Source organism: Mus caroli, unplaced genomic scaffold (assembly GCF_978045245.1).
Source record: "Mus caroli unplaced genomic scaffold, Mus_caroli_1 scaffold_3, whole genome shotgun sequence".
NCBI lineage: Eukaryota > Metazoa > Chordata > Mammalia > Rodentia > Muridae > Mus > Mus caroli.
This window is the reverse complement of record NW_028227258.1, coordinates 108,869,643-108,891,530: the sequence shown is the minus strand read 5'-3', so window position 1 is coordinate 108,891,530 and position 21,888 is coordinate 108,869,643. Positions and strand designations below refer to the sequence as shown.

The window sequence follows — 21,888 nt, the reverse complement described above, 5'->3', positions numbered from 1 at the left end:
ATATGAAAGCCACCTGCCTCTCTGTCTCCATTAAAGTTTCTCACAGACCTAGAAAAAACTGAGCAGAAAATCGTTGGCAAATGGATCCACTGAAACGAGGTTTCTGTGTCACTGACCCGGATCACAGAAAAAGACTGTTAGTCCGTGCCTTTTAGGAAGGAAAGCTCTTATTAAAATATCACCAGTCCAGTTCTCTTTTCCATGTATTCAGGGGTGCTATCTTTCTCTGAATGTCTGTATGGTGGCAGTTTTCCATAGGGTAGGAGACTGGCAAACGATGACCAAGCATTAAGGACATAATTACTCATATGGGACTTGTATGAAATGAAGGCTTTCCAAGCAAGCTGAGAAACCTGTTGAGACCTGTGTGGATATAAAGATGTGGTCCTGTGGGCGGTGGCTGCCCAGGGACGATGAGGCTTACCAGGATGGGACAGCACAAACAAGCCATGGAACTGAGCCTCCGTCTTGAAGTTCACAGCCAGGCGTCCCTCCTCACCAATGCGCATGCTGGTTGGGTAGAGAGAGCCTACGGAGAGAAGCCCAGGAGGATAAAATGTAGGTGGCCAGACACCCTCATCCATAGACCTTTTTTCTTCTGATCTATTTGGCTTTTCTAAATAATAATAATAATAATAATAATAATAATAATAATAATAATAAACAATAACAACAATAGCCTTTAATCCCAGCACTTGGGAGGCCAAGGCAGGTGGATTTCTGAGTTTGGCCAGCCTGGTCTACAGAGTGAGTTCCAGGACAGCCAGGGCTACACAGAGAAACCCTGTCTCAAAAAACCAAATAACAATAACAATAATAATAATGATAATAATAAATAATAATAATATAGTTTCTTTCTTTGATAAGGATAAATGAAGGGCAAAATGAATTAAGTAATATGATCCAGGTCTCTATAAAATAACACAAATACTATGATACATTTTTTTTAAAGTGATGTTTTACAAAAACAAATCTGTAATTGAGAGAGATGACAAATGGCCTTGCTGAGATTGTAGAGTCAGATACATGTACGTGAAAACACCTTTGAGCTCCCCAGAACAACTGCGGAATTGTGCGGGCTTAAAGAAAACTGATGATTTCAATGACCACCCTTGTACAGCACTGAAGTGTTGTGGGTAGGAGAGAGAGAGAGTTTGAGGCTAGCCTGGGCTACACAGTCAGCCTGGTAAGGTCCTCCCAACCCCCTTCTTCACCTACAAGAGAAAGGGAATAAATATTCATTTTTTTTCCTGTGCATCTTCTAAGATAAAATGTGGAGTTAAATCCCTTGAGGCAGTCTGCATTGACCATCCAGGATGGTCACTGTGTTTTCCTCATTGCTCAAAGGGAATTTTAATCTGTCCTATACGGTGGAATTATACTTCAGGTATGCGATCAACTGGTCCTGTCTTCCTGGCTGTCAACGTGTCAAGTTGCTGTGATAGAGATGTCCATAGACTCAGCAGAGGAAGGTGAGTCCGAAAGGAAAAAGCATGAATTCTGTTCGTGGGTCATCTTGACACTTGTGGACTATGCTTGCTTTTGCTTATCACCACCACCACCACCACCACCACCACCATCATCATCATCATCATCATCATCATCATCATCATCATCATCATCATCATCTGAGAGTCAGTCTTACTACATAGCCCAGGCTGTCCTCAGACCCACGGCGACCCTCCTGCCTCATCCTCTTAAGTGCTGGGATTACGGATTTGAGCTACATGCCTAGATAGCTTCTGGATTTCCCGATTCCCACCTGGGTACCAACAGCTCTGCAGATGCTGAAGGGCTTAGAGTCAGGAGCTCTCTGAGCCAGTGTTCTATGGCATTTGTCTATGATGTCACGGAATGATGGAGTTTTAATCAGAAAGCGATTGAAGCTTGGACTGTCCTTCAGAAGAGCTTCAAGCCTCAAGTTTAAGCAGTGTGCTTGAGGTTACGCGGATCACAGTGAATCAGTCGTCGAGTCAGACCTGGCACCCAGGACAGGGTTTATCATTGGACTTTAAAGTGATCCTCTCATTTCAGAAGCAAAATGTGCAACTTTCCCCCGGATTTTATTCCCAACTCTCACAACTGGAATCCCTCTACTTAGTACAAACCAGAAAGCTCTATGGATTGGCCTATGTAAAATATAAACAATTAGTCACATACAATAGACTGTATGCCTGAAACAAAGATGTTAAATTTCACAGTCAAACATCATGCAAAGTTTGATGCATTGATATGATCTTTCCTTGACAAAGGTTTTTTTTTTGTTTTTTTTTTGTTTTTTTTTTTACGGTTTTTCGAGACAGGGTTTCTCTGTGTAGCCCTGGCTGTCCTGGAACTCACTTTATAGACCAGGCTGGCCTTGAACTCAGAAATCCGCCTGCCTCTGCCTCCCGAGTGCTGGGATTAAAGGCGTGCGCCACCACGCCCGGCTTGACAAAGGTTTTAAAACGTCACGTTATTAGAGAATATAAAAATAAAGATATCGAAAGGTGCCCCCCCCTAATTTTTACCTGAAATTAAAAACAAAATTATCTTTCTGAGTAATTACCACAGGTAGGAAAGATGCTTTGGGAGCCACAGCGACCCACCTTGCAGTTCAGCTTCCGGGGGGCTGCCGATCCCATGGTTCCACAAGATGGCAGTGTCGTACACGAATGTGAGTCGGAGCTCTGACTTCAAGTCGAAATGCTGCCAGCCGCCCACGCCCACGGGGGAGTGGAACACGTAGGAAACGTACAGAGGAACTCGAAGGGTCACGTAGGACTGCACGAGGTTGAGGACCTAAAACAATTGAACCATTTGCAGCAGCGTTAACCAAATCAGCCCACTTATGCCGACGCCAGATTTTGTGCCATTAGTGCAGAGAATAAACGACAGCCTTTCTCAGCACAGCGGGCGTTCCTTCACTTCTCCCACTGCGCACATGCAACAGGGACGTGCGCCACAATTCCTTAAAATAACACTATTTTCAGCAAAGTAAATCCTTTTAAATTTTGAGCAGTTTTATCAAGATACAGGTCTCATACCACATAATTCACCCAGTTAAGTGAAGAATTCGAAGTTTTTTATATGCGCAAGGAGTCCAGCAGCCATCACCCTAGTTTGAACTGGAGGGGCAAACACAGATGCACTCCTTGAATTTGCCTCTTCTGAACACTAGAAATGAATCTTGTCAGTTGCACGTTTTGGTGCTTCGCTGCCTTTTATTATGGGATATCAACCAGACATATAGCTACATTCCACTTTATTGATCTCCATCAGAGGATGAGTTGCTACCGTAAGTTTGGAACTCTTATGCAAAAATGCATCTATAAACTTATTTTTAAATCATTTAGAGGAAGCTAGGATGAACATTAAAGAAGCAAAATCAGCCGGGCCTAGTGGCACACGCCTTTAATCCCAGCACTTGGGAGGCAGAGGCAGGCGAATTTCTGAGTTCGAGGCCAGCCTGGTCTACAAAGTGAGTTCCAGGACAGCCAGGGCTACACAGAGAAACCCTGTCTCGAAAAACCAAAAAAAAAAAAAAAAAAAAAAAAAAAAAAAAAAAAGAAGCAAAACCAAACATATTTAGCACTGACAGGGTGCAGTTCCAATGTCTTCAAAATAATTAGATGAACTGTTTTAGAATTTCATATTTTCCTTCTTTTGGTAGTCAACAGATGAGGTAAGAGAAGTCAGGAGGATAAATTAATCCCTGTCAAGTACCTACCGAATTTCAGACAATGTGTTGGTTACTAATAACAGCCTTATTATTTTATTCTCATAATTGAGTCTGTGTGTATGCAAGGTGGTTTGACGGGTGAATGGATGATGGACAGAAAAGAAGCAGGAGAGGGAACTCGAAAAGGACTCAGGCGAGCTCACCAAAGTTTTGAAAATGTATTTTTATATTAAGTGCATAAGTGTTTTGCCTGCATCTACATAAGTGTACCACATGGTATATGGCTGGTGCCCACAGAAGTCGGAAGAAGGCATTCAGGTATCTTGGTACAGGAGCTACACACAGTTGTGAGCCAACTTGTGAGTGCTCTGAGCAAAGCCATGTGGGAGCAGCCAGTGCTCTTAGCCACTGAGCCATCTCTCCTTCAGTGCAGCCCTCTCAGCAGAATTCTCTGAACCTCCTGAGCAGCCAGTGGAAGTTGGAACCTTGTCTCTAGCCTGTGTTTATCTCTCCCACACATTACTGCATTGGACACACTGCAGAGTGGTCCTAAAACCACCTAACAAAAATGGCTGCATTTTAATCTCCAAAATGCTCTAAGGACCAGCATAATGATTACAGCACCTCTCTGTGCAAGAGGAAATGGTTAGCTGACTCTTCTTGGAAGTTCCAACCGGGCTGTTGAAACTGGTCTCCATCAGAGTATCAACACAGGGACTAGGCATGTACTTAGGTCATGAGAACCAGCTGTGATATGTCATACTACCACAGAGTTAAGAGCGAACTCCTCAAATCACACACAGAAAGTATAAACCAATAATAAAAACACACGGTGACAAAGAACCACCCACAAGACGAGAAACTTGATTGGTTTTCATGCATAGGATGCAAACAATTTCCTCTGCCTGGTGAACCCGTGCCTTGTAACTTGAATGCCTTTTTTTTTTCTTCCCCAAGAGCAGCCATCATTACTACCACTGAACAATGAGTTTTGAAAAGCAGTTGATACTCTGGCTATTTGGGAGAGTGACTTGGTCAGCCTATCTGCCACTGGTGATTAAGATTCATATTTTATTCCATGACTTTAGTTAACTTTAAGATGTTAGACTTTAGGCATGGATTTATAATTGAAAAACATAGCTTTTTTTTTTTTTTGCCAATATTGACATACTCTCCATCAAATGTTATTTGAACACTGCTCTAGAGGGAAGTTTTTTTCTCAACCAGATAATTGGAATATAGCATCCTGTATAATTCTCATTGTTTAACTTTTGGGAACATCCTATGTAGCTTAATACTCATGGCAATCCTGCCTCAGCCTTCTGAGGGTTGACATAACAGGCTCACACCTGGATTTACTTTGTTTAACTTTTTCTTTCTTTCGTTTTTTTAAAGATTATATTTATTTTTTATTTTATACATGAGTGCTCTATCTGCATATATGCCTGCATGCCAGAAGATCTTATTACAGATGGTTGTGCACCACCATGTGGTTGCTGGGAATCAAACTCAGGACCTCTGGAAGAGCAGACAGTGCTCTTAACCACTGAGCCATCTCTCCAGCACCTTGTTTAACTTTCAACATGGTGATTTCTAGATACAGGATCTGCATCTTGAACATTTTTTTTCATTATTTAAGGCCAGTTTTCCTGGCTATTTAGAATCTCTCCCTGGAGAGCACTGGAGCTGAAATGGAGCCTACTTCAATCACTTAGTCACCTGCCTATTTATTCTTCAGCCAAAGACTGCAATGGAGCCAATTATTTCTGGTGGCACTTTTAAGAACATTCAATTTCTTTCAACCTTTACCTGAGGACCTTTAAAGGTATAAATAATGAACGTAGGCCCAATGAGTGACCTTGCATGCTCTTATGACATATGAAGTTAATTAACAAAGGCAACCAACACCTTTAACAGGATATTTAAAGGGATAGCCCAGAATGCAAGTATCTTGGAGAAGTAACATATTGCCAAATTTATGTAAGGCTACCGTGTGCCAGGCATATATGTGGAGAGGGTGTAGCTTGTCTAAGAGCCCGAGGCAGGCTGCTACTCTACATGTGAGATGGGTAGGAGTGGGATCAATACCTTCATAGCATTATATACACACAGCCACTCTCCATTCTGCACACATAGCTGATGGTGACCACACTGGACAGAGCAGCTCTAGATCCCCATATTCAAGCTCTTGAATTAGGCCACATGTATTGGAAATACCACTGAAAGCTATTTTACCAACACATGTTTATGGCCCCTAACTGCAGAGTATGCGGTTTGCAGTTATTTACCTGAAAGACTGAACACTCAGACTGCATGACCTCTGACACTCATTCTGGATAATGGGGTGAGACCGCATGACCTCTGACACACATTCTGGATAATGGGGTGAGACCGCATGACCTCTGACACACATTCTGGATAATGGGGTGAGACCGCATGACCTCTGACATACATTCTGGCCTCAATGTCTAGGCTTGTAAACCAAATACACATGTAAAAAGGAGGCAGCCGGGTGTAGTGGCGCATGCCTTTAATCCCAGCACTTGGGAGGCAGAGGAGGCAGATTTCTGAGTTCGAGGCCAGCCTGGTCTACAAAGTGAGTTCCAGGACAGCCAGGGCTACACAGAGAAATCCTGTCTTGGGGGAAAAAAAGGAGGCAAAATTACTCCTCAAACAAATCAACTAAGAAAGATATTTGTTTACTTTTCCAGACCACAGAGCGCCTTCCCAGGTGTATACTGCAATTCCATGCCTTAAGGGCAAACTTTAGCTTAGACCTGCCAGTTGGACAATGTGACCAGCTGCTGTGGACGTAAGGACCCTTACCTTGCGGAACACCCAGCAAAACTGCAAAACTGAGAAGACTGTCTTTCACTTTTCAAAGAAAAAAAAAATCAACCAAAATTCCAATTGTATAAAAAACTAAGTTTAACTTCAGTCAAGTGTTTCTCATTGCATGCTCAAACAATCTTAAATAAATAAAACAAAGGAACAAGGAAACAGAAAACAGGACATGCATAGTGGAAGAGCAGAATTATTTATTAAATCTCTATTTTTCTTTCTTTTTTGCATTATCTGCCTTTGCATTTCTGAAGTTACTGACTAAAGGTTAGTTTAGAGCTGAATAAAATTAAGGAATTTAAAAATTCTTTTTCTTAGTAGGTGAAATTCCTAACCTTTCAGTGGGTATACTCTGACCATATAAGACGCGTTTGCTGGTGTGTATGGGTCTTCACTGGTACAAACTAGTTGTCAAGGGACTACTTTGTGAATCTATAACTGACTAAAGAGGTCTTGCTCCCAGCCAAAGAGAGCTGCAAACTGCATAAAACAACAAACTTCACTGTTGTAGAACATAAAAACCCCAGGTTTTCCCAATCATTCCTTCACTTCGGCAACACTTTCTTACAGGCTAAGTAGTCTGGATAGAGTGAGTCTGGACACAGAATATTCTGTGTGTCAGAAACAGACAGACTTGTGCACTCACACATGCACACAAACACACACACAGTAGCTACTTAGCAAGATTACACAGAGGTAGCTACAGCTAGCACAGGTTAATAGAAATTGTTTGCACAGTGTCACCTCAAGCTAAAGTGCCAAGTCTAAGGCAGGTGCTGGCAGGTGGAGGCCGTGCCTGTTCAGTGCTTGGCCAGGGCTTTATAGTACATTTCTTGGCAAGTGAAAAACACCTGTGTGTGCTGCTGAGGGAGTGCTCAGAGACCCACAGAAGTGAGCCTGCCACAGAAGTGAGCCTGCCACAGAAGTGAGCCTGCCACAGAAGCCAGCCTGCCACTCGAGCTGACGGTTCACCTGTATTCTTCACTAGTTTATCAAACTATATAAACTCAGAAATGTGAACATTGGTAATACTGAAGAAATTCTAAATCTGAATCTTTTTACTCTATGATGCAGTTAGAGAACCACCTCAGGAATTCAGGTTCCCTTTCAGGAGCACACCTCCAGCATCAGGACCCCCACACCTCCAGCATCAGGACCCCCACACCTCTAGCATCAGGACCCCACACCTCCAGCACCAGGACCCCCACACCTCCAGCACCAGGACCCCGACACCTCCAACACCAGGACCCCCCACACCTCCAACACCAGGATACCCCCACACCTCCAACACCAGGATACCCCCACACCTCCAACACCAGGATACCCCCACACCTCCAGCATCAGAAACTCCCCTCCCCCAGCTCCAGCCCCAGGCGCTCAGTTGGCTTTCTTGTAATAGTGGCTATGACCACATCCATTTTTCCAGTCAATTAAATGTTAAGATAAGCACATGGTGCATTACTGGCATGGGAACATACGCTACATGAATCTGGGCAAGTTATCTGGGCTTTCCTGCTTCTCTTTCCTTATCTATAAACGGGGTGTGCTGTGGTATTATTGCTATGGAGTTTTCATGAGGTCAGTAAGAATGGATATATACAATGTGTTTAGAAAGGTGGAAGGCACACAAGAAACAATACACTTACTAGTGATTATTATTCCATCTCCCTCATTGTTATTTGTGTTGGTTGAGACAGGATTTTATGTACCCAGACTGGCCCTGAACTTCTGAGTACTGGGAAATCAGGTGTGCACTGCTATACTTGGTCTGTGTGGGGCTGGCTATACTCAGGGTTTCATGGACAGGAGGCAAGCACATCACCAAATGAGCTACATCCCCATCCCCACTGCCATTATTTTCATTGTTAGTGTTATCATTTGACTATTTTTCTTTCCTAGAACCAGAACTGAATGGAGAAAAAAGAGGGGAATGTCTTGGAGGGCTATCTTTCTTTCATATTAAGTAACATTTCTTCTCCTTCATCCATGGTTCAGCAATATGCATGTGAGCCACAGGGAGAAGCAGGAGGGCATTGATAAGATGAAGGAAAATTGAAGTTTCATCCAAGGAAGGATGTAGGAGTGTAGGAGGGATGTCCATCTTTAAGCTTTTCTTTTAGAGGATAAACAATGTGTTTTACTAGGTTGCTACCACATGCGTTATACTGAGGGCTTTGGGGTTTCATACTAGCACCTGAGACCTCAGTGAGTTACACCTGAATATGTTCTTCTCAGTGATGTTGATTGATTATTAATAGATAAGATTTGTTTTTCAATAATGGCAAAGCAGAAAAATCCTCTCAAAAGGAATTCTTAAATGTTGGCCATCTACTGAAAAAAAAAAAAAAGAAAGAAAAAAAACCTTACACAAACTGGTTATGAGCTGGAAAACCCAAGGGCTGGAGAGGCGGCTCAGTACTTAACAGCACTGACTGCTCTTCCAGAAGATTTGGGTTCAAATCTTGTCACCGCATGTTAGCTCAGAGCCACCTGTAACTCCAGTTCCAGAGAATCTACTACCTTCTTCTGGGTACCAGACATGCACGTGGTGCAAATACATATATTCAGGGAAAATATGCATACACACAAATAGATAGGCAGGTAGGTAGATTGATGATAGATAGTTGATAGATGGATAGATGATAGGCTGACTGGTAATCCTCAGGGTGTCCTCTATCTCATTCCTGGTATGCTGCATAGGCCTTTTGTGCAGGATAAACATGGCATCTTTCAGTTCTTGCCTAACAGCAGAACCACCCAAAGTTCAATTACAGAGACACAGCACTTGCTCCAGTTACTTGAGGTCACTGAGCATACAATGTCTCTGGACTCAAATGATTCAATAGAATAGCGAGCATTTACAAGAATGTGCAAAGTAGAATCAGTTTGAGTGAACACTTAGTAGCCAGATTTAGTCTGAGGAGTTAAACACCTCATAGCTCAGCCTTGCCTTCAAAGCAAGCCTGATGCATTGCAGTAGGCCAGAGATGGCAGAATAAGTTTTAGCAGCATGAAGGCAGGGGCACACTGGGAAAACTAGCTGTCTGTGGGACAAATGAAAGATGGAGACATATCTCTATTCTGTGGGGAACAAGCCAACAAAGACCCAAATGAACTACAGGGCAGTCCTGTGTCTACTTCATGTATGTCAACTGATCCAGTGTCTGGAGCGATCAGAAAGTAGACAGTGATTTTATAAGCCCCTGTAAGGAAGAGATAAAGATATTTGATCTGTAAGGAGAAGGCCTGGGGAGTGATTTTTTTTTTCCTTTTTATGTGGCCAAGACAGACTGAGAAAGGAGTACCAGTGGCCTACCACCCACAAGTACTTGATGGAAAGTGCCCAAAGCCATACAGCTGGAATTCATCAGAACCAAAGGTCAAGTGGGAAGCATTTGCTTGATTATGGTATCGGTCTCTTCCCACCACTTCATGCCACCTTTACATTGATGCTTTACTACGGATTTTCACTAATTCATGCTATTTACTGACTCTGTCTTCCTTTTGAGGATGGTAAATTTTAACTTGTGAGTCCACTGACTTCCAAGCACCCTGAGAGTTCGCCCATCAACACTGACAGTAGCTGAAATCACCAAGTTCTTGTCGTGAGTGACCATAGACTCTCCCCTTTATTTTACTTTTACCACAGCAGGAATATAGCCTTTAGAAATGCACCTTCAGGGCTAGGTATGTCCTCTCCCACTGCCTCCACCCTCTCAGAGGAGAAGGGGATGGGAGGGATGGAGAGAGGGACTGTGTGAGCGGGGGTGGGGTGGGGGCCAGGAGGGAGCAGCGATTAGGATATAAAGTGGATGAATAAATAAATTAATGAAAAAATTAAGATACTTCAGGAACCGCCAACTCCGTTAGGAGTTTAGACTCCCCTTGCCGAATTCTTTAAAGATATGGTGCATTCTGCACGGGATTTGCTACCTTATACCTTTTCTGTTATTTTAGGATTTTAGTTCAAATACTCATTACAATTTTGAATACAAATTTTAGATTTTTTAATTATGACACAAGCAGAGACTCTGTTCCTTATTGTTTTAGCAGTATTCTTCTGATGGTGTGGAAGGAGGGGCTTGTGTATCTCTTGTGCTGTGCATGTATGTAGTATGACATAGGTTGATGGTGTGGGAGGAGAGGCTTGTGTATCTCTTGTGCTGTGCATGTGTGTAGTATGACATAGGTTGATGGTGTGGGAGGAGGGGCTTGTGTATCTCTTGTGCATGTATGCAGTATGACATAGGTTGATGGTGTGGGAGGAGAGGCTTGTGTATCTCTTGTGCTGTGCATGTATGTAGTATGACATAGGTTGATGGTGTGGGAGGGGGGCTTGTGTATCTCTTGTGCATGTATGTAGTATAACATAGGTTTTCCCACCATTCATGGCAATCACCTGTCCCTCTGTGACTAACGGCTAACAATTCCGAGATAACAGTTAAGATTAGGAGGGAAAAAAAACCTATTGACAGAACCAAGCAACAAGGCTCAGGTGTTAGAGCATGTACCTGGCCATCGGTCCCGATGGTTCCTCCACAGTCAGCCAGGAGCTCCGTCATGTCATAGTAGCTGACAAACTCCCACAGACAGGCCTCCAGGTTCAGGTTTCGGTAGAAGCGTAAGGTGCTGGAACCCCTGACCGGCACACTGTACTGGTAAGGATAGGTCTCTCCGATGACCTCCGGGTTCCTCGTGGCATTGGTCAGGAAGCCATGGTGGGTCTTCACTTCATTGTAGTCCAGCAGGTTGGAGCATTTGTGATTCCCAACCCTCGTGCCGTCAGGGCTGAGGGTCAGCTCAAAGTTGGACAGCTCTCTCGTGGAGATGGCAGGGAGCATGCCTGCAGAGAAGCACGGGGAAGTAGTGTTGGGTTTTGTATGCATTTTCGTTTTAATTTTAACGAACGTTTTTTAGGTTGATAGACTTTCAAAGCTGGGTAGGAATTGTTGAAAGAAGCAGATGAGTTCGGATGTCAACCTGCAGACTGAAGATTAAGGAGGCAAACCAAACCAGGTTACAGGTACACCCCATGCTACTAAGGTCCCACTTCACCCAGGGTACCTACCGTCTATGTGCGGCATAGTGACGGTGAGTTTGATGAGGTTGGCAAAGTCTGGGTCCTCTGGGCCAGTGTAGCGCAACTTAGCGGAGAATGGCTCTGCCCCCACTACCCCAGGCACACGGGGCTGACAGAGACCTTGAAGAAAACCAGCACATTTATGTTAAAAGAAGCTATCAGCACATGAAGAATGTCTTAACATAGATGCTAGTATTTTTCTGTATTGTATTCCCTGTGATAACTGTGTGGCTGAGAACGTGTGTCATAAGGAAGCAGAAGACTGGACGAGAGGTGACCACAGCACACAAGGGAGGAACCTCTCTAACAGGCTTGTGAGAAAGCAGCTCTTGGTCAGACTGACTGAATTCGTGATGCTCGTTTAGGTCAGGAACATATGCACAAAATTGTGCTGCATAATGTGAACAGACAAAATTAAAATAGTTGAAATACAATACAATAAACGAAGTGAGTCTGAATGTTACCCTAGGATATGATTAATACACACACACACACACACACACACACACACACACACATATATATATATATATATAATGTATTGGCTATAATAAATGTGCTTTTGGTGAATAAAATTAAAAGTTAGAGTGTATTTTAACAGAGCTGGGAACTGATCCCAGAACTTTACTCAATTATAATTTCAGGTCCTAAATACACTTTATTTTTTAAAAAGGATGTGTGTGCATGCGTGTGTGTGTGTGTGTGTGTGTGTGTGTGTGTGTGTGTGTGATGGAGGCCAGACGCATCAGATCCCCTGGAGCTGGAGCTACAGGCAGTTGTGAGCCACCTGACACAGGAGCTTGGAACTGGACTTGGGTCCTCTGCAAGATGTACAGGGCAGAAACCTCTTGACAGGTTTGAGAAGAAACATCTCATAGTCAGATGGACTTAACAGATGATGCTCCTTTTGGTCAGGGCCATATGCATGCTCCTTGGCTCCAGCTTCAAACACAGCTTGCCCTTTGTAATGAGGTGAGAATATAGACACATGGTTCTCCACCTTCATGGTTACCCTGTGTCCCCAGCAGATTCCCAGGCATGCAAGAGCTAACTGGGCTCTTCACCTGGCACAGTATCCCACCATGCCCTCTTGTCTAGACCTAATCCTTCCTCTGCTTTCTCTTGAGAGCTCCCCTGTGTTTTGGCTCCTCAGTCCAGAGAGTTCATGTTCTATCACACTTCTTACAGTTGCTTGCTTCTCATCTCAGCAGCTCCTCTGTGCTTGACCAGGCTCAGAGTACCCGTGCCTCCAATTTTCCCATGGACTCCTAGACGATGGGAACCCTCCTTTATCATCACTATGAGTACAAGGCTCATAATGTATGTACAGTGGTCATGAAACATGCAAATAGCTGTTTCCTAGTGAAGACTGCTGCAAATGGATACTCATTTTCAAGTAGAGTGCTATGGCACGCATGGACATGGGAGGAATTTATACAGAGAAATGAGGCATTGGCAATACTGCAGGGTTTCAGTGACCCTCACTGGAAGACAATCTCTCACCTTCCTCTCTGCCGATGGTAATGATGGGGCTCATTAGTTCCAGGCCTTCATTCCCATTGGTGTTCACTGCTCGGGCTGCACACTGGACCCGGGAGCCAGGCTGAAAGTATATGGAGTCTAACGTGATCATTTTGGATGATGTGAAGAAGGTGTCGAAGTCGACCTCTCTCATGGGGCTGGTCACCCCGTCCGGGCCAGCGGGAGCGCTGATCAGCCATCTGTATCGGGTCAAAGTGTCGTTGATGTTCTCACTGGCACAAATAGAGCCTGTTTTCTCATAGTCTGGATATTTGGGGTTGCAGGCCTATGGGAAAATCAAACAAAACAGATGTATGTTAGGCCCACAGTACGGAGTAATGTAGACTTGATCCTTCTCAAGCTCCTTGGGCTCCCATGCTTCCCCACCCCTCACAACGCTACGTGTTGTTCAGAAAACTTCTGAATTTTTATTCCCAGCTGTGATAGTTTCTCTGTCCTTTAAACTTCAAATAACTCGTATTGGACATGACCACATGCAGAAGGGTTATTCATTGCATTATGATCCCCCAGAGCCATTCTTACTCATATACTTCTGTCCCATCTCCTTCTGTCCTACAGAAATCTACCTCTCTCGTGAGCTGGTTCACACCATCAGGGCAGCAAGAGTGCCAATCAGATATCCATTGACAGACCAATTGCTCTCTTTCCTCTTTGGCATCCAAGGGGAGGGGATGACCTTGTAACGCTTTGCGATGCTCCTTAAGTTGGTCCCTTCTTTACCATTCCCTTACCTCCTTCCCATCCAATGCAAGTCCACCCTTTCCATCTCCAGCTATACACCATTGCCCCACTAATACTCCAGCATGACCCTCTGCTCGCTCGGCTCTTCTGCACGAGAACACTCCCTGCCAGTCAGCAAATGAATTCTTAGCTGCCTAAAGTGACACTTAGAAGTCCGTTATAACTGAACACCAAATCCTTCACTCCTTGTTAAGCCAACAAGCATCCACTGGGTGTGTGCCTGTTATATGCGGGGTGTTTCATTAGGGCTGCTGTGACATAAAAATAAACGCCATAGCTTTTGTTCATTTCTTCTTTTTCTTTCTTTCTTTCTTTCTTTCTTTCTTTCTTTCTTTCTTTTTTTTTTTTTTTTTTTCGAGACAGGGTTTCTCTGTGTAGCCCTGGCTGTCCTGGAACTCACTCTGTAGACCAGGCTGGCCTTGAACTCAGAAATCCTCCTGCTTCTGCCTCCTAAATGCTGGGATTAAAGGTATGTGCCACCACTGCCTGGCTTTATTCATGAGAAACTTAAAATTTAGTTATGAGAAGGTTAGCAAAACCTACAATAAATTCCTTCTGTTCTCTCTCCATGGCCACCCCTTTCTGGTATGATCTTCCCTTGACTGAATCTTAAATCATCAAAATTCTACCCGATCCTTTGCTCGTGGAGTGTTAGCTCTAGCCTTTACACTCTGCCTCATATTAGAGCAATGGATACCCGTTTTCACCTGTCTTTATATTCTTTTAACTCTTTCTGAGCAGAGGCCATGCTTCACTGATTTGCCCGATGGTGAGAGTCTTAAACCATACACTGGATACTCGGTTAATATGGTATTTGTGTGTTTGTGAGAAAGAAAATGGGAGCTTCATTTAATTATTGGAATTGCCTGTTTTTCACAGTTGAGAGCTTAAACCTTAAATTTCTGAAGATAATATTACTAAAGTTTATAATTATTTTAAGTAGTTCTCTTACAGGACTAAAGGAATGGCTCAGGGCTAAGGGCACTTGCTGCTCCTGCAGAGGACCTAGGCTTGGTTCCCAGTACCCACATGGCAGTTTACAATCATCTGTAACTGTAGTTCCAGGGGATCTGATTCCCAATTCGGGCATGCATGTGGTACACATACAAACATGCAGACAAACACTTGTAAGCATAAAATAAAAATAAGTGAATCTTTTAAAGAAATGTCTTATAATTTCCCCATATTTGATCTATTTCTTCCTTACCGTAATGCAGACAACCGGATAGCCAGACACAGGTCCAGTGTCCTCTCTGCCTTTGGAGGCATCATCGTATATCAGCAAGGACACAATGTGAGGGACAGAAGGAAAGGTGACATCTGCCATGCTGTGGATTTCTTCTATATATACAATGGCCTTGGTTGCCTAGAAGCAAAGGAAACATCACTCATTTGTCAAATATTAAGGTTCTCGGAGCTTCTCTTGTTCAGAAAAATGACTGGAAAATCCCTGGAATCGCTGATGAAATTGCCACATGCAGACTGTATTCAGAGTGACACAGCTTATTGCATGTGACCCTGGCCCCTTGCTCATCTCTGATGTTTATGGGGGGAGGGACCCTGTGGCTTGCCACAAGCCTATGAGACACTTGGGTTCTCAGGTTTTCTCTTCAGTGGTGATGATAGTAGGTGAGTCAGTTGTGGATTTGTGAAGTTGAAGGTATATGAAAATACAATCTGTTAGTTGACTGTGGGAGGAGAAAGCTGACAGACACCTTGAAAGAAACCAAGCCTTCAAGATCATGGGACAATGTGGGCTGGTGGTAGAGCTGCCTGGGGGTTAGAGAGAGAGAGAGAGAGAGAGAGAGAGAGAGAGAGAGAGAGAGAAGAAAATCGAGAACTAGGCAGCTCTGGACATTGTCAGGGCAAGGAGGAAAATGATCTCTGTCCATGTCCTCTTGAACATCTTTCCTACCTCAGACAACTGATAGGACAGTTCCCCAGCATTGCCTTCCCATTTTCAACAATGTTATGTGCAATGGGCACGTTGCAAGTGAAATACTGTATCAATCTTCGTAACATAGTGAACATTGTGGGTCAGAAACACTGGACTGTGGCACTGTAGCTTGTGATTGTGGAATAAAGGTAAGAATAAATTCAAATTATGTTTTGTAAAGTCAGAGAAATGAAAATTTTAATCCTTGTCAACCAAAGCTTTTTTCTGCCAGTCGCATGCCTTTAATCCCAGCACTTGGGAGGCAGAGGCAGGCAGGATTTCTGAGTTCCAGGCTAGCCTGGTCTACAAAGTGAGTTCCAGGACAGCCAGGGCTACACAGAGAAACCCTGTCTTGAAAAAAACAAAAACAAAAAAACAAAAAACAAACAAACCAAAAAACCCACCAAAGGTTGTTTCTATATTTTTAAGTCAACACTGAAAATGATTTCAGTGACTCTGTTTCTTTACCCAAAAGGTAACATGCTAATCTATAAAACCAGAGAAAGACACACATTTGATCAATACTTTGTACATACAGATCTATGACTTTACAAAGATAACAGTGGGGCTGGAGAGATGGCCAAGAGGACAGGGGCGCTTGCTGCTAGCCCAGCATCCTTAGTTTGATCCTAAGAACTTACATTGTGGAAGAAGAAACCCGACTCCTGCAAGCTGTCCTCTGACCTCCACATGTGCATCATGACACACACTGCCCCACATGAATACGAAGTGAAAATAACTAAAGCTAAAAAATTCTTAGAGGAAAACAATGTCACAGAATTCTTTGTACTAAGTGATACGAATACTTAAGAAAAATACAATTCTCCATTTTGATTTCATCTCGATTATGAACCAAACAAGGAAAGCCCTTGGTGCACTAATACACAGTACTTTTACTATGTGTGTGCAGTGCCCACAGAGGCCAGGAAAGGGCATAGGATCTTCTGGAACTGGAGTTACGGATGGCTGTGAGCCACCACGTTGGTGCTGGGAACTGTACCCAGGTCCCATCCAAGAGCAGCCAGCGCTTTTTCCTGCTGAGCCATCTCTCCAGCCCATGTATATATGGGGCCATCTCACTTACCTGTGTCTCTGCCACCATATTTTCATCTGGTTTTAGGTGAACAGTGAAGGCCTCCCTCATCTCTCTCACCCCGTCGAAGATTACTTCAATTTCAACAGTGTGTTGGGTTTCTCCCTCCTTAAACTCGATTTCTACAAACACAAAGTCACTAATTTAATCTCTTACACATGAACCTGAGATCTCCTTGGACTGTGGTTTATAACAAGGACATTTTACACTGTGGTCCAGCACATCAACGTGCGCTTACTTAAAGGGAGTCAAACCTAACTGATAATTCATTGCTCTTATCTGTCCTATTCTCCCTCTGCCGTGTGTGTGTGTGTGTGTGTGTGTGTACACCTGTGCATGTGTGGAGGCCAGAGAAAGATTCAAGGTACCCTGCCTATCACTTTTTTCCTTATTCCTTTAAGACACAGTCTTTCCCCAGACCCAGAGCTAGGCTTGTATCCAATAACTCCTGATCCTCATCTCTGCCTACCTCAGTGCTAGGGTTCCAGGCATGGAGATCCAAGACTGGTGCTGGGATGTGAACTGAGGTCTCATGATTGGAGCCATCTCCCCAGACTCTACTCTAATATTTTCTACTATTCCTTTCCTCTATATTCTAGCCAAAGGAAAATTCTAATCATGACTTAGTAATTGATTTGTTGAGCCACAGTTTGGAAACAGCTGAGTGACAGGACAGTAAATAGTTCCATATCGGGCTATAAACAGTCAGACTTCCCCTTTAGCACCCACATTTCCTACGTTAATGAAGCCCAGTGACTGTAGGCTGGACCACAGACTCGAATGACTGAGCACTACTGGGTGTCTAGGCTGATACACGGAGACTCTGCCTTTGGAATGAATAGGCTTTTGTTTGTTTGTTTGTTTTTTGTTTTTTCAAGACAGGGTTTCTCTGTGTAGCCCTGGCTGTCCTGGCACTCACTTTGTAGACCAGGCCAGCCTGGAGCTCAGAAATCCACCTGCCTCTGCCTCCCAAGTGCTGGGATTAAAGGCGTGTGCCACTACCTAATAGTTTTAAGTGCATTGGGAAATTCTACTTCAAAAGCACTTATTTCCCCCAGTCTTAGAAATTGAAACATTGTTATAAGTAAATGGCAGTGTTTTCTCCCTTATCTGCACCAACCCAGCAAGGACCTACACAGTGTCCTGAAAAGGCCCCACTCGCCCAACCACAAGGGCCCTTTGCTGATCTTCACCAAGATTTGCTCTTCACTAGGATTGCTGGGTTTTCCTGGCGTCTGAGTAGGAGATCTTATGATGAAGCTGGAGAGGCTGATTTGTAGGTGTTATTCTACCTTTGGAGAAACTCCTTCCAAGGAGGAAATATGAAGGACAGAAAAACACCAACCCTCCCTGTAGCCAAGACAGCGCTATTTCCTGCGGCTATGCACATATCACTTCCTTATGGCAGGACACTGCATCTCCGGTGCACCTCCCACCCACTTCTGTACTTTGAAATTTTCTATTACCAATTTTCAAAGAGAAATAAAAAGCCATAAAATTTAGCTATTAATTAATGCAATTAAAATTTTCCTTCTAATTCTGGATACAACGTTTTCTCCCCACCATTAGCCTTCTTATACTGTCTCAGTTCAACAGTCTTGGATTTTGTTGTTGTTGTTGTTGTTTTTGCCCCAACAGAAACATAGGAAAATGAGAACAGCTAGTTAATTTCGTTTTTTTTTTCTTTTTTTTTTTTAAATTAGGTATTTTCCTCAATTACATTTCCAATGTTATCCAAAAAGTCCCCAATACACTCCCCCCCTCAGTCCCCCACCCACCCACCCCCACCCCTTGGCCCTGGCATTCCCCTGTACTGGGGCATATAAAGTTGGCAAGTCCAATGGGCCTCTCTTTCCAGTGATGGCCGACTAGGCCATCTTTTGATACAAATGCAGCTAGAGTCAAGAGCTATGGGGTACTGGTTAGTTCATAATAATGTTCCACCTATGGGGTTGCAGTTCCCTTTAGCTCCTTGGGTACTTTCTCTAGCTCCTACATTGGGGGCCCTGTGATCCATCCAATAGCTGACTGTGAGCATCCACTTCTGTGTTTGCTAGGCCCCGGCATTGTCTCACAAGAGACAGCTATATCTGGGTCCTTTCAGCAAAATCTTGCTAGTGTATGCAATTGTGTCAGCGTTTGGAAGCTGATTATGGGATGGATCTCTGGATATGGCAGTCTTTAGATGGTCCATCCTTTCTTAACAGCTTCAAACTTTATCTCTGTAACTCTTTCCATGGGTGTTTTGTTCCCAATTCCAAGAAGGGGCACAGTGTCCACACTTTGGTCTTCGTTCTTCTTGAGTTTCATGCGTTTAACAAATTGTATCTTATATCTTGGGTATCCTAAGTTTTTGGGCTAATATCCACTTATCAGTGAGTATGTATTGTGTGAGTTCCTTTGTGAATATGTTACCTCACTCAGGATGATGCCCTCCAGATCCATCCATTTGGCTAGGAATTTCATAAATTCATTCCTTTTAATAGCTGAGTAGTACTCCATTGTATAAATGTACCACATTTTCAGTATCCATTCCTCTGTTGAGGGGCATCTGGGTTCTTTCTAGCTTCTGGCTATTATAAATAAGGCTGCTATGAACATAGTGGAGCATGTGTCCTTTTTACCGGTTGGGACATCTTCTGGATATATGCCCAGGAGAGGTATTGCTGGATCCTCTGGTAGTATTATGTCCAATTTTCTGAGGAACCGCCAAACTGATTTCCAGAGTGGTTGTACCAGCTTGCAATCCCACCAACAATGAAGGATTGTTCCTCTTTCTCCACATCCTCGCCAGCATCTGCTGTCACCTGAATTTTTGATCTTAGCCATTCTGACTGGTGTGAGGTGGAATCTCAGGGTTGTTTTGAGTTGCATTTCCCTGATGATTAAGGATGTTGAACATTTTTTCAGGTGCTTCTCTGCCATTCAGTATTCCTCAGGTGAGAATTCTTTGTTCAGTTCTGAGCCCCATTTTTTAACGGGGTTATTTGATTTTATGGAGTCCACCTTCTTGAGTTCTTTATATATATTGGATATTAGTCCCCTATCTGATTTAGGATAGGTAAAGATCCTTTCCCAATCTGTTGGTGGTCTTTTTGTCTTATTGACGGTGTCTTTTGCCTTGCAGAAGCTTTGCAACTTTATGAGGTCCCATTTATCGATTCTCGATCTTACAGCACAAGCCTTTGCTGTTCTATTCAGGAATTTTTCCCCTGTATCCATATCTTGGAGGCTTTTTCCCTACTTTCTCCTCTATAAGTTTCAGTGTCTCTGGTTTTATGTGGAGTTCCTTAATCCACTTAGATTTGACCTTGGTACAAGGAGATAGGAATGGATCAATTTGCATTCTTCTACATGATAACCTCGAGTTGTGCCAGCACCATTTGTTGAAAATGCTGTCTTTTTTCCACTGGATGGTTTTTGCTCCCTTGTCAAAGATCAAGTGACCATAGGTATGCGGGTTGATCTCAGGGTCTTCAATTCTGTTCCATTGGTCTACTTGTCTGTCGTTATACCAGTACCATGCAGTTTTTATCACAATTGCTCTGTAGTACAGCTTTAGGTCAGGCATGGTGATTCCACCAGAGGTTCTATTATCCTTGAGAAGAGTTTTTGCTATCCTAGGTTTTTTGTTGTTCCAGATGAATTTGCAGATTACCCTTTCCAATTCGTTGAAGAATTGAGTTGGAATTTTGATGGGGATTGCATTGAATCTGTAGATTGCTTTTGGTAAGATAGCCATTTTTACAATGTTGATCCTGCCAATCCATGAGCATGGGAGGTCTTTCCATCTTCTGAGATCTTCTTTAATTTCTTTCTTCAGGGACTTGAAGTTCTTGTCATACAGATCTTTCACTTCCTTAGTTAGAGTGACGCCAAGGTATTTTATATTGTTTGTGACTATTGAGAAGGGTGTTGTTTCCCTACTTTCCTTCTCTGCCTGTTTATCTTTTGTGTACAGAAAGGCCATTGACTTGCTTGAGTTAATTTTATATCCAGCTACTTCACCGAAGCTATTTATCAGGCTTAGAAGTTCTCTGGTGGAATTTTTAGGGTCACTTATGTATACTATCATATCATCTGCAAAAAGCGATATTTTGACTTCTTCTTTTCTGATTTGTATCCCCTTGATCTCCTTTTGTTGTCTAATTGCTCTGGCTAGGACTTCAAGTACAATGTTGAATAGGTAGGGAGAGAGTGGGCAGCCTTGTCTAGTCCCTGATTTTAGTGGGATTTCTTCCAGCTTCTCACAATTTACTTTGATGTTGGCTACTGGTTTGCTGTATATTGCTTTTATCATGGTTAGGTATGGGCCTTGAATTCCTGATCTTTCCAAGACTTTTATCATGAATGGGTGTTGGATTTTGTCAAATGCATTTTCAGCATCTAACGAGATGATCATGTGGTTTTTGTCTTTGAGTTTGTTTATATAATGGATTGCATTGATGGATTTTCGTATGTTGAACCATCCTTGCATCCCTGGGATGAAACCTACTTGGTCAGGATGGATGATTGTTTTGATGTGTTCTTGAATTCGGTTAGCGAGAACTTTATTGAGGATTTTTGCATCAATATTCATAAGGGAAATTGGTCTGAAGTTCTCTATTTTTGTTGGGTCTTTATGTGGTTTAGGTATCAGAGTAATTGTGGCTTCATAGAATGAGTTGGGTAGAGTACCTTCTGATTCTATTTTGTGGAATAGTTTGTGAAGAACTGGGATTAGATCTTCTTTGAAGGTTTGATAGAACTCTGCACTAAACCCATCTGGTCCTGGGCTTTTTTTGGTTGGGAGACTATTAATGACTGCTTCTATTTCTTTAGGTGATATGGGACTGTTTAGATCATTAACCTGATCTTGATTTAACTTTGGTACCTGGTATCTGTCTAGAAACTTGTCCATTTCATCCAGGTTCTCCGGTTTTGTTGAGTATAGCCTTTTGTAGAAGGATCTGATGGTGTTTTGGATTTCTTCAGGGTCTGTTGTTATGTCTCCC

At 43.1% G+C, this 21,888-nt stretch overlaps 1 protein-coding gene across 1 annotated transcript in view; it reads right to left on the bottom strand.

Annotated features, from left to right (window-relative positions):
* Window positions 1-21,888, bottom strand: part of Frem2 (FRAS1 related extracellular matrix 2) — a 158,565-nt gene that overhangs the window by 9,347 nt on the left and 127,330 nt on the right. The window contains exons 12-18 of the mRNA XM_021158004.3: window positions 16,886-17,016; window positions 15,073-15,231; window positions 13,086-13,389; window positions 11,571-11,702; window positions 11,014-11,345; window positions 2,589-2,781; window positions 425-529 (exon numbers count right to left, since the gene is read on the bottom strand). Coding sequence (XP_021013663.1) covers window positions 425-529; window positions 2,589-2,781; window positions 11,014-11,345; window positions 11,571-11,702; window positions 13,086-13,389; window positions 15,073-15,231; window positions 16,886-17,016 — 1,356 coding nt within the window. The remainder of the gene's footprint in view (window positions 1-424; window positions 530-2,588; window positions 2,782-11,013; window positions 11,346-11,570; window positions 11,703-13,085; window positions 13,390-15,072; window positions 15,232-16,885; window positions 17,017-21,888) is intronic.